Genomic DNA, 11,917 nt, shown 5'->3' with positions numbered 1-11,917 from the left:
CAGTAATTTTAATTGGAAACACAGCCGTCAATATTTGGTTTTTAATTCGGTTTTTATTGGGGTTTATATTTTTGTGTTTTTGTATTCTTGTATTTGTGTATAGTATCTGTTTTTAAATATGCTGTGAACCGCCCTGAGTCCTATGGGAGAAGGGCGGTATATAAATTAAATTATTATTATTATTATTATTATTATTATTAAAGGGCCAAGTTGGAAGACCCCTGCTCTAGAAAGAGTGCAGAGGGGAGCAACAAAGATGATCAGGGGGCTGGAGGCTAAAACATAAGAAGGACAGTTGCAGGAACTGGGCATGGCTGGTTTGATGAAAAGAAGGACTAAGGATAACATGATAGCAGCCTTCCAAAATCTGAGGGGCTACCCCAAAGAAGGGGGGGGGTCCACCTATTCTCCAAAGCGCCTGAAGAAGGCAGGACAAGAAGCAACAGATGGAAACTCATCAAGGAGAGAAGCAACCTGGAACTAAGGAGAAACTTCCTGACAATTAGAACAATTAACCAGTGGAACTACCTGCCTCCAGAAGCGGTGAATGCCCCAACACTGGAAGTTTTTAAGAAGAAACTGGACAGCCATTTGTCCGAAACGGTACAGATAGGGTTTCCTGCCTGAGCAGGGGGTTGGACTAGAAGACTTCCAAGATCCCTTCCAACTCTTGTTATTCTGTTCAATTCTGTCGTGTTCTAACTAGAGGCCTGGTATTCGGCTTCATCCCAGACCTCCTTAATCTAACACGGCGAGCCAGTTTCGAATCCGGGACCTACTTTGCGGCTACTTCAGGACCAAAACAGAATAGCCCAACAAAAGTTGACAAGACAGGGAGATTGGACAGTCTTTGGTCCAACGTTTCTTTGGCTCAGGTTGAGATCTGTCAGTGTGGCCAAGCAAGGAAGGGGGTCTCTCCAGGGAAAGTCATATTCCGGTCCTTCCCTCAGTCATGGATGCTTATGGAGCGATGCTGGGAAAGGATACAGCTGAAGACAACACGGGGGACAGCGAGTCAAAGTTAACAACCTTTTGTTTGTCTTTCTTGTAGGCGCTCCCTCGTCGCCCGCAGCTTCTGAAGACTCTCCCCCTGAGCCAGCTCAGAAGCCTCAGCCTCAGCCAGCGCCTGCGCCAGTGGTGGTAAATATGCCTAAATCCAGATGTGTGGGTGTGAGAGAGAAAGGAAGGAAGGGAAGAGAAAGATGAGAAAGAAAGAAAATCATGTGTGTGTGAGAGAGGAAAGAAAACAGGAGACCAAAGGAAGGAAAGAACGAGAGATGAGAGGAGGAGGGAGAAACAGAAAGATGGGAAAGAAGAAGGACAGAAAAAGGGGAAGGAAGGAAGGAAGGAAGGAAGGAAGGAAGGAAGGAAGGAAAAGAAGGAGGGAGGAAGGAAAGGAAAGAACATTGGGTGTGTTTACGTAGCTATTTCAAACTTGGAGTGGAAATTCCTGAATCTTGCCTCCAGCCTCATAATAAATGTGGCAAGCCAGGCCGTACAACGGGGTGACGCTCACTTAAAAGCCGTCTCGCTTAGCCACGGAAATCTTGGGCCCCCTTGCGGTCGCAAGCAGAGGACTCCCCGTGTAGGTAGAAAAGGGTTGTGTGAAGGGGTCCAGCCAACAGCTGCCTTAGCCCTCTGCGTCTGTTTCTCCCAGGGGCCACACAAACGGATGTATCCTGGTTGTATTCCTTGCAAGAAAAGTAGTCTATGAGGCACATCACCCCACTTTTATTAACCCCCAATAAAATATTGGCCTAAATCAGGGGCAGGCAACCTTGGCTCTTTTATGACTGGTGGACTTCAACTCCCAGAATTCCTGAGCCAGCCATGCTGAGGGAAAAGGGAGAGGTTTCCAAGCTGAGCCATGCTGGCTCAGGAATTCTGGGAGTTGAAGTCCACGAGTCAGGAGGGGGCCATAGTTCCCCCATGCTGCTCAGGAATTCTGGGAGTTGAAGTCCAGGAGTCATGAAGGGGCCGTAGTTCCCCCATCCTGGCTCAGGAATTCTGGGAGTTGAAGTCCACCAGTCATAAAAGAGCCAAGGTTGCCTACCCCTGGCCTAAATTGTCAGTGACCAATGATTGCACTTGTTCATTCGGGGTTAAATAATGGTGAGGACCCGTCGTTCTCTTCCTGTCTTTTCAGGCTTCCGTGGGAGAGAAGAAACGCAAGCGGAAACGTGTCTTGAAGTCGAGAACTTTTGTAGACGACGAAGGCTGCATCGGTAAGTAACCCCAAGTGTCCCTGGCTATGAGAACTCTCAGTTTTTGACCAGCTGGTTGAGAATGTCCATCCCCTTGATCATCAGAATAGAATAGAGCTGGAAGGGACCTTGGAGGTCTTCTAGTCCAGCCCCCTGTTCAAGCAGGAGAACCTATGCCATCTCAGACAAGTGACTGTCTAGCCTCTTCTTAAAAGCCTCCAGTGATGGAGCGCCCACAACATCTGGTGGCAAGCTGTTCCACTGGTTAATTGTCCTCACTGTCAGGAAGTTTCTCCTTAGTTCCAGGTTGCTTCTCTTTTTGACCAGTTTCCAACCATTGTTTTTTTTTCCTTCCCTCTGGTGCTTTGGAGAATAAGTTGACCCCCCCTCTTCTTTGTGGCAGCCCCTCAGATACTGGAATGTTAGAAAAGAAGCATTATATTGATATGGTTATTATTTGCAGAAGCATTAGAAATGTCTGTATTGTCGTTCATTTAAATAATAAGAATCGTATTAATTCAGGGTTGGCAAAAGAGAATATTAATGGAAGAAGAGAAAAATCAAGCAAAGCCAGCATGTGGACTATAGAATTAAACTAATTGTTATCGATGGTTTTTTTTAAAATGTAAGCCCAGACCACACGCTGTTTACCAAATATTAAGGTGATTATGTTAAAAAAAATCAATAAAACATATTTTTTTTAAAAAAAGAGAATGTCCATCCCCTTGCCTGTGAACGAAGACAAGAAACTTGAAAAGGAGACATTGCCTCATGAAAGAGGAACAGTTTACAAAACATTTGTATTAAAAAAAATAATGACCTCCTACCGTAGTTTAAAAATCTCAGATGGTGGATTTAATAATAATGTTGGAAGGGACCTTGGAGGTCATCTAGTCCAACCCCCTGCTCAGGCAGGAACCCTACACCATTTCAGACAAAGGGCTGTCCAGTCTCTCCTTAAAAACTTCCAGTGTTGGAGCATTCACCACTTCTGGAGGCAGGTGGTTCCACTGGTTAATTGTTCTGACTGTCAGGAAGTTTCTCCTTAGTTCCAGGTTGCTTCTCTCCTTGATGAGTTTCCATCCGTTGCTTCTTGTCCGACCTTCAGGCGCTTTGGAGAATAGCTTGACTCCCTCTTCTTTGGGGCAGCCCCTGAGATACTGGAAGGCTGCTATCCTGTCCCCCCTCCTCCTTCTCTTCATTAAACTAGACATCCCCAATTCCAGCAGCCGTTCCTTATATGTTTTAGCCTCCAGTCCCCTAATCCAGTCCTGGTAGTGGCTCAGGCAGCAGGCGAGAAAGCAGGAGGCCACGAGTTCAAGTGCCGCTTAGCCCTCCAAACCCACCTGGGGGGCTTTGGGCCAGACCCTCTCTTTCAGCCCAGCCCACCCTACAAAGGTGAAAACAGGAGGTGTGTTGGATAACTTCCACCACCTTGAGTCACTTGTCCAAATACTAAAGGCAGGACACAAAGAGGCCGTGTCTGTGTAACCTTGTGTCTCCCCTTGTTCCCAGTGACCGAGAAGGCCTACGAGAGCGAGTCGTGCACGGAGAGCGAAGAGGACCTCCGGACCAAGGCCGGCACAGCCCGCAAGGCCCCCCCTGCGGCCGCGAAGAAGGACCCCAAAGAGGAGAAGAGAAGCACCAAGAAAGGGGGGCTGGTCCCTGCCAAGCTCAACAAGCAGGCCTCCATCATGGGCTTTTTCCAGAAGAAATGAGCCCCTCCGACGATCTGCAGGAATCCCTACCCGGGAGGCACGGAATTGGCTGCCCAGGTGAGCTCTCGGCATCCAGACGAGGAGACTCGGGAAGCTTTTGATCCTGGAATTGGATGGACACCAGGTGCTGAAGGCCTGCCCAGGGCAGCCGCGCGGTTCGATGTTTTAAATGGAAGGTGGCACCTTCCTTGGTCTTCTCGAAGCAAAGCTTTGGAGGCAGGTCCCCTCCCCACAGGTGTGGTGGCTGCTCCACACTTTTGGCTTCCATCAGTGCTCGGAGATTGAACTGATGTCCGTCCTTCCTCGGTGGTGGACTTGCCATCCCTTCCTGGAAACTTCTTCTCTGTTGGCTTTGGGGCCACAAGTTGCCCTCGTTGACCAGAGGTCCACGCCAGGCAGGTGGTCTCCAGAGGGGAGCCTGAGGAAGCCAGCAGAGATCCCTCCAAGAACATCTCTCGTGGTTTCCACAGGGCTCCTTTTCCAGAAGACCCGTAGAGGACCTCATGATGACCCGTAGAGGACCTCGTGATCCCACAAGACGTGCTTCCAAGAAGACTGGTGAGATCTCATGATCGGCTAGGACCCGCAGCTGGAAACATCTGGCCTGCTCTCTTAAGGGATCTCCACCGCTTGGCCCAGTAAGCCCCCCTCCCCGTGTTCTCCAGGAATAATCGCCAAGGCTGCCTAGTCAAGGCTATTGAGGGACCCTTGGGTCTTCTAAGAAGACCATCTACTTACAACGGATTCCTCACGGTTCCTTAGATCTTCCAACCCCACTTGATCCAGCCTCCAGAAGATCACCCATCGGGGACTCCGCCAAGGCCTCTACTCTTAATTGGTAGTTGTGAACTTCCCCACAAGGAGAAACCCACCAGGATTGGATTAAGACCACCCTGGGGGTTCGAAGACGCTACTCGATCGTCAACACCTGCGCGTATCTTCCCAACGTGGTTTGCACAGAGGAGCAGGCCTTGCTGTTCTCCGTTCCAAAGAACGCCGCTTCGGCATAGACCCTCTCTAGAGGGCATATAGCAGCCCCCTCCATAAGCTGGGATGAAGGGATGCTTGGAAAATGGGGGGGTCTTTGGCTATTTTGGGGGGCGGGGAAGGAGGGTCTGCTTAAGAAAGAAGCCGTTGATATTGGAAGAACGAGAACGGAGACCATTCTGGGTGGAAAAACTAAACGTAAAATTCTACCGAGGCCTCAATTATAGGGACAGCAGCTGGTCCACCTCTGGATGTTGTCAGCTGTGGGTGACAAAAATCACAACTGCCTCTTGGATGGTCACTTGGCCCCTCTCTGGCCTGCCTCCTCGGTTTTTTACTTCGTTGGGAGTTTTCTTGAGAAGTGGATAGTGTTACTTTTATGGGGTTTTTTTCGTCTGGACTATAGGGGAGAGGAAAGGAGCAGGAATTCGAATCGGGCGACACCAGGCAAGTATTGTACAGACACACATACACACACACACACAGATGAACACAGTTCAATTCTAGCAGTAGTTAATGGTGTTTTTGCAGCCATTAAGGCAGGGGTCCTTCCAACTTGGCCCTTGGATGACTTGTGGACTTCAACTCCCAGAATTCCTCAGCCAGGCACGCGTGCCTGGCTGAGGAATTCTGGGAGTTGAAGTCCACAAGTCATCAAAGGGCCAAGTTGGAAGACCCCCTGCACTTCAACTCCCAGAATTCCTCAGCCAGGCACACTGGCTGAGGAATTCTGGGAGTTGAAGTCCACAAGTCATCAAAGGGCCAAGTTGGAAGACCCCTTAAACTTCAACTCCCAGAATTCCTCAGCTAGGCAAGCTGGCTGAGGAATTCTGGGAGTTGAAGTCCACAAGTCATCAAAGGGCCAAGTTGGAAGACCCCTTAAACTTCAACTCCCAGAATTCCTCAGCTAGGCAAGCTGGCTGAGGAATTCTGGGAGTTGAAGTCCACAAGTCATCAAAGGGCCAAGTTGGAAGACCCCTGCACTTCAACTCCCAGAATTCCTCAGCCAGGCATGCTGGCTGAGGAATTCTGGGAGTTGAAGTCCACAAGTCATCAAAGGGCCAAGTTGGAAGACCCCCTTAAACTTCAACTCCCAGAATTCCTCAGCTAGGCACGCTGGCTGAGGAATTCTGGGAGTTGAAGTCCACAAGTCATCAAAGGGCCAAGTTGGAAGACCCCCCCTGCATTAAGGCTTCGTGTTTGGGCATCCAGATGACCCCTGGATAAGGAGGCACATCCATGCATCTCCTCTCCCAACTTGTGGTTATCTGGATTTTTTGCATCCAAATACGGTCGCTCGAGTTACAGGCCAGCCCCCCAAAAGGATATCTTTCTGGGAAGATATCCCCCCCCACCCAAATAAACTTATTCTTGAAATTCCTGATGACTTCTTGGAATGAATTGGCTGTTTGGGCCACTGGAAGGCCAAAGAAGAAAGCTTTTTGCCTTTCCAACTGAAGTGTTTAGGCCTGAAAAAGCTCAACTCCAGCCTTGCTTCTAGCAAGCATGTTTAATCCCTTGCTGAAAAATCAAAAATCCATCCCAAAACTGTCCAGTTGCAAGAAAATGACGCTTGCCCTGGTTTGATCAGCTTCCAGGTCCATGTTTCCCAGCCTTGACAGGTTTTTAAGGGGTGAATTCTGGCTGGGGAATTCTGGGAATTGAAGCCCACCCCTCTTAAACCTGCCAGAGTTGATCGTGGCTCATTTTACAACGAATGCATCAGGGCAGTAATAATAATACAGATATATATATATATTTTTGGGTGTGTGTGTCTGTGTGTCAACTTCATAGCAATCTGTAATTATTACTCCCATTTTTGCATATCAAACACCAGGGCAGGAGCTGAGACCAGCTTTGTTTGGGGGAGAGAATTATGGGTTGGATAAGGAGTCAAGTGGCCTCTGTTGCAGGAGGTTAACCAAACGTGGACCTTCCCAAGTTCGCCCTCTTTTTATATGTCTTTTCTCCAAACATTTTCCTCCAGGTTTTTTTTTTCCCCCTCTCCCCCCCCCCCCCAAGAAATTTATAGCGGAATAGCCCAATTGAATAAAGATAACGGTCTTTTGATGCTATGTTTATTTCTCTTAATTTGGTTTGGGATAATGTGCACTGCCTGTACCGCTGGCTGGTCAACATCCTTCCAGGAAAGTGGAGGGTTCTCACGCAAGAAAATACTTCAAAAGCGAGTCCATCCATAGCCGCCTTCGTTGTGTTCTTTTTTAAAAAAAACAAACCACTTCTGTTTTAAACAGAATAACTGAGTTGGAAGGGACCCTGGAGGTCATCAAGTCCAACCCCCTGCTCAAGCAGGAAACCGTATACCAGGGTTGCATCTGCGGAGGCCGGTTGCATCGTGCGGAGGCTGTCCCACGCCAGCTCCAGCAATGCAAAAAAAGTTGTGATACGTTGCGACACGTGATGTGGCGAGTTTGACACCCGTGCCCTATACCATTTCAGACAAGTGGCTATCCAGTCTCTTCTTAAAAACCTCCAGTGATGGAGCACCCACAACTTCTGGAGGCAAACAGTTCCACTGGTTAATTAATAAAATAACAGAATTGGGAGGAACCTTGGAGGTCATCTAGTCCAACCCCACCTCAAGCAGGAAACTCTATACCATTCCAGGCAAATGACTGCCCAGTTTCTTCTTAAAAAGCTCCAGTGATGGAGCGCCCACAACTTCTAGAGGCAGGTTGTTCCACTGGTTAATTAATAAAATAACAGAATTGGAAGGGACCTTGAAGGTCATCTAGTCCAACCCCTGCTCAGGCAGGAAACTCTATACCGTTCCAGGCAACTGACTGTCCAGTCTCTTAAAGAGCTCCAGTGATGGATCACCCATAACTTCTGGAGGCAAGAAGTTCCACTAGTTAATTGTTCTAACTGTCAGGAAGTTTCTCCTTAGTTCCAGGTTGCTTCTTGGTTAGTTTCCATCCATTGCTGCTTCTGCCTTCTGGGGCTTTGGAGAATAGCTTGACTCCCTCTTCTTTGGGGCAGCCCCTGAGATATTGGAACGCTGCTATCATGTCCCCCCTCGTCCTTCTCTTCATTAAATTAGACCTACCCAATTCCAGCAACCGTCGTTTTATGACTTGTGGACTTCAATTCCCAGAATTCCTCAGCCAGCATGCCTGGCTGAGGAATTCTGGGAGTTGAAGTCCACGAGTCATGAATGGGCCATAGTCCCCCCCATGCTGGCTCAGGAATTCTGGTAGTTGAAGTCCACAAGTCATGAAGGGGCCAAGTTTGAAGACCCCTGTTTTATGCCATTCCTCACAGCCATTACGGGTTCTGTTTTGGCACTCTGACAGTATATATTGGATGCTTTGTGTGTGTGTGTGTGTGTGTGAAAGAGAGAGAGAGAAATAATTGTATACAGCAAATGCGTGTCATGGAGGCGTAACTATGCACACGTGCAAGAGACACGCATTCATCCATCCATCCTTCCGTCCTTCGGGGACACGCGAGGCTCCACCTCTTCGGCCAGGAGGGGGTGGGGAAAGGCGTCGAGAAGCCCGGCGCTCATGAATATTCACCAGAGGGGGCGTGGCCACCCGCCCCCAGCGCAGGGCGCGCGCCGCCGCCGCCGCGGGCCCCGCTCATGAATATGGAGCAGGGGGCGTGCCCGGCCCCGCCCCCCGTCCTCCTCCCGCCGGGAGAAGATGGCGGCGGCGCTGGCGGCGGGCGGGCCAGGCGGGCGGGACGCGGGGTCGTCGGTTCCGCCGCTACGGCGAGGCCGGGGTCGTCGTCGGCGGGACGAGGCCTGCCCCGCGGACGCCGACGGAGCCCCGGAGACCCCGGCGCGGCGCTCGGGCCAGCGGGAAGGCCCCGCCGGAGACCCGGGCCCGCCGCGAGGTGCGTGGCCGGCGCTTGCCCGCTCGCGCGCGAGTGCGTAACGTGTGAACGGGAGGAGACGCGCGTCCACGTGGCGGCGGCGGCCGGGGGGAGCGGGAAGCGCCGCCATTGGCCGCCTGGAAGCGGGGAGTGGCCGCTGGGGTCGTTGGAACGCGGACGGAGCCACCCTGCGCGGGCACCCGCCTTCCCATCATCCGCAGCCAGTCCAGAACCAGTGAGAAACGGGCGGGGGAGTGAGCTGCCTGCGTATCCCTCGAAGTGGTCGTGGGAATGCGACGGTGGCCTCTCTGGCCAACCCGCGTTGATGCTTGCAAGCTTGACACGCTAGTTAACGCACAGGTGGTCGTGGGAATGCGCGCTTGTTTCCCCTGAAAGGGGCATCTCCATTGGCGTTCACGGGAAAAGAGGGCGAGATCTGCAAATGTTGGCTAGATGCGAGTCTTTGTGGCAGACCAGAGATTTGTTGGCTGAGTTGTGGGTCCAGGTTTCTCAGTGTTGGCGTCTGGAAGATGGCTGGACTTCAACTCCCAGAATTCCCCATCCGGCAGAGCCGGTGTAAAGAACACAGGGGAATTCTGGGAGTTGAAGTCCAACCATCTTCAACTTTGCCAAGGTTGAGAAATCCAGGGGGTCCTCGACTTACGACCACAATGGAGCCCAATATTTCAGTTGCTAAGCGAGAGTTAAGTGAGGTGCCACCGTTGTTAAGCGAATCACTGCGCTTGCTTAATTAGTAACACGGTCGTTAAGTGAAGCCGGCTTCCTCTGTTGACTTTGCTTGCCAGAAGGTTGCAAAAGGGGATCGCGGGACATGACCGTCGTAAATAGGAACCAGTCGTCAAGCATCAAAAATTTTGATCCTGTGACCGTGGGAAGACCACAATGGTGTTAAGTGTGGAAAAAATGGTGCTCATTCCCTTTTTTTCACTGCTGTTGTAACTTTGAATAGTCACTAAATGGACCGTTGTAAGTCGAGGACTACAGAAGCAGTATTTGAGTAATGCTAGCGAGGGGATTCTGGGAGTTGAAGTCCACCCATCTTAGTTGTTAAGATTGTGAACCTTGGCTCAGAACAGCTACTGAAATGCTACAGGTCCTCTTGATTGATCAGCGGGCTGGACTAGAAGACCTCCAAGGTCCCTTCCAGCTCTATTCAAGTCTTCGTTCTATTCTGGAATGTGTTGTTCCTTGTGCTTAAGGCCGAAAAAGGGACCTGGATGTCCATCTTCAAGACCTCAAAGACCTGGCAACGCCTGGTCTCTCTTTGCGGCTGTCCTCACAGGGCTGTCGTACTAACCCCTTGTCACCTTGGCAAGTTTCCATCAGCTCTGTTACCCTTGCTTTATTTCAAGAGGGTCTCTCGGCTGAATTTAGCCAATGGTGGCTTGCAAATTTCAAAAGAAGGTCACGGGAGAACAGGAAACCGCTATCTGTGTTCACACAACAGGTGAAATCCAGGACAGACGTAATACATACTGAGGGGGGGAGGTGAAAAAAAAACAGGACATTTTAAAGCAGGGGTCTTCAAACTTGGCCCCTTTATGACTTGTGGACTTCAACTCCCAGCCTGCTATGTGTGAAGGTGTCTGTCTGAGGAATTCTGGGAGTTGAAGTCCACAGGTCATAAAAGGGCCAAGTTTGAAAACCCCTGTTTTAAAGGGTGGACTTCAACTCCCAGCCTGCTGGGAGGGAAGATGCCTGACTGGGGGATTCTGGGAATTGAAGTCCAGAAGTGACCACCTTCGAAAAACCCTGGGTTAGCGTGCACAGGAGAAGACGCAACTGTGGTGTGTTTGGGTTGCTCTCACAGGGTTGCGATCATCTCAGTGGGACCCTTGGAACCTTGTGATAGCCAGGCCCACTTCCCCAGATCCAGAGCCAAACAGGAAGTCATTATGAATGACTTCTGGGGAATTCTGGGAGTTGAAGTCCACACATCTTAAAATTGCCCCCATTTCGGAAACACCGGCTTAGAGACCAAACGGGACCTTAGGTGTGTGAAGTGTGGTGTGTCTTTTTGCTCTAATGCAGGGCTCTCCAAACTTGGCAACTTTTAAGACGTGCGGACTTTGACTCCCAGAATTCCCCAGCCATAATTTCTTCCTGATATCGTGGCTGGCTGGGGAATCCTGGAAGTATCTGTAAGTCCACATGTCTTAAAGTTGCCATGTTTGGAGACCCCCGTTCTAACAGTGTTGGCATCGTCGCGGTGGGACCCTCGCAGCGTTATCAGACACACACACACACACACACACACACACACACACACACACACCAGATCCAGAGAGAAACAGGAAGCAATGATGGATCTTGGTTGCGCCAGAGGTCTCTTTTCCAGATCCACCTGGATCGGGAGAGCCAGGAGATCCCTTGCCTGGAATGAAGAGAACAGGAGGAACCACATTTTTCTGACTTTACTAGCAGCCGGTTCTCCTCCGCCTTTGCTCAAAGGACGGTCCTTCCACCTTGACTCACTACTAGTGTGTGCGTTCATAAGTGTGCAGTAAATTGAGTTGCCTAGGGTGGGCCCCGATGCTGGCTGGTGGCACGTGTGCTTGTGAATGGGCCTGGGAGGCATTGAGGGCTGGAAGTCCCATTCTGCCTGGTTTCTCTTTTGGGAGATTTCGTTTGTTTGTATCCCGCTTTTATTGTTTTTACAAATAAGGCGGTGGACATACCCAACACGCCTCCCTCTTCCTATTTTCTCCACAACTACAACCCTGTGAGGTGGGCTGGGCTGAGGGTCTGGCTCAAAGTCAGCCGGCTGGCTTTCGTGTCTAGGGTGGGACTAGAACTCACCGTCTCCTGGTGATTGGCCAAAGGTCACCCAGCCAATATTGGTGCTTTTAGGGCAAAACTAGAACTCGCCATCTCCTGGTGATTGGCCAAAGGTCACGCAGCCGACATTCATGTCTAAAGTGGGACTAGAACTCACTGTCTCCTGGTAATCGGCCCAAAACCACCCAGATGGCTTTCTTGCCTAAGGCGGGACTAGAACTCCCCGTCTCCTGGTGATTGGCCCAAAGTCACCCAGCCGGCTTTCATGCCTAAGGCGGGACTAGAACTCCCCGTCTCCTGGTGATTGGCCCAAAGTCACCCAGCCGGCTTTCATGCCTAAGGCGGGACTAGAACTCACCGTCTCCTGGTGAT

The 11,917-nt window shown here is 50.6% G+C and overlaps 2 protein-coding genes across 2 annotated transcripts in view; both read left to right on the top strand.

Annotated features, from left to right (window-relative positions):
* Positions 1-3,922, top strand: part of POLD3 (DNA polymerase delta 3, accessory subunit) — a 19,287-nt gene extending 15,365 nt beyond the window's left edge. Inside the window, exons 10-12 of the mRNA XM_029284050.1 lie at positions 1,052-1,134; positions 2,147-2,225; positions 3,720-3,922. Of these exons, the coding sequence (XP_029139883.1) occupies positions 1,052-1,134; positions 2,147-2,225; positions 3,720-3,922 (365 nt within the window). The remainder of the gene's footprint in view (positions 1-1,051; positions 1,135-2,146; positions 2,226-3,719) is intronic.
* Positions 3,923-8,574: 4,652 nt separating this feature from the next.
* RNF169 (ring finger protein 169) overlaps positions 8,575-11,917 on the top strand; it is a 16,123-nt gene continuing 12,780 nt past the window's right edge. Inside the window, exon 1 of the mRNA XM_015815475.1 lies at positions 8,575-8,767. Coding sequence (XP_015670961.1) covers positions 8,575-8,767 — 193 coding nt within the window. The remainder of the gene's footprint in view (positions 8,768-11,917) is intronic.

Source organism: Protobothrops mucrosquamatus, unplaced genomic scaffold (assembly GCF_001527695.2).
Source record: "Protobothrops mucrosquamatus isolate PMUCROS unplaced genomic scaffold, P.Mucros_1.0 scaffold344, whole genome shotgun sequence".
Lineage (NCBI taxonomy): Eukaryota > Metazoa > Chordata > Lepidosauria > Squamata > Viperidae > Protobothrops > Protobothrops mucrosquamatus.
This window is presented reverse-complemented; position numbering and strand designations above follow the sequence as displayed.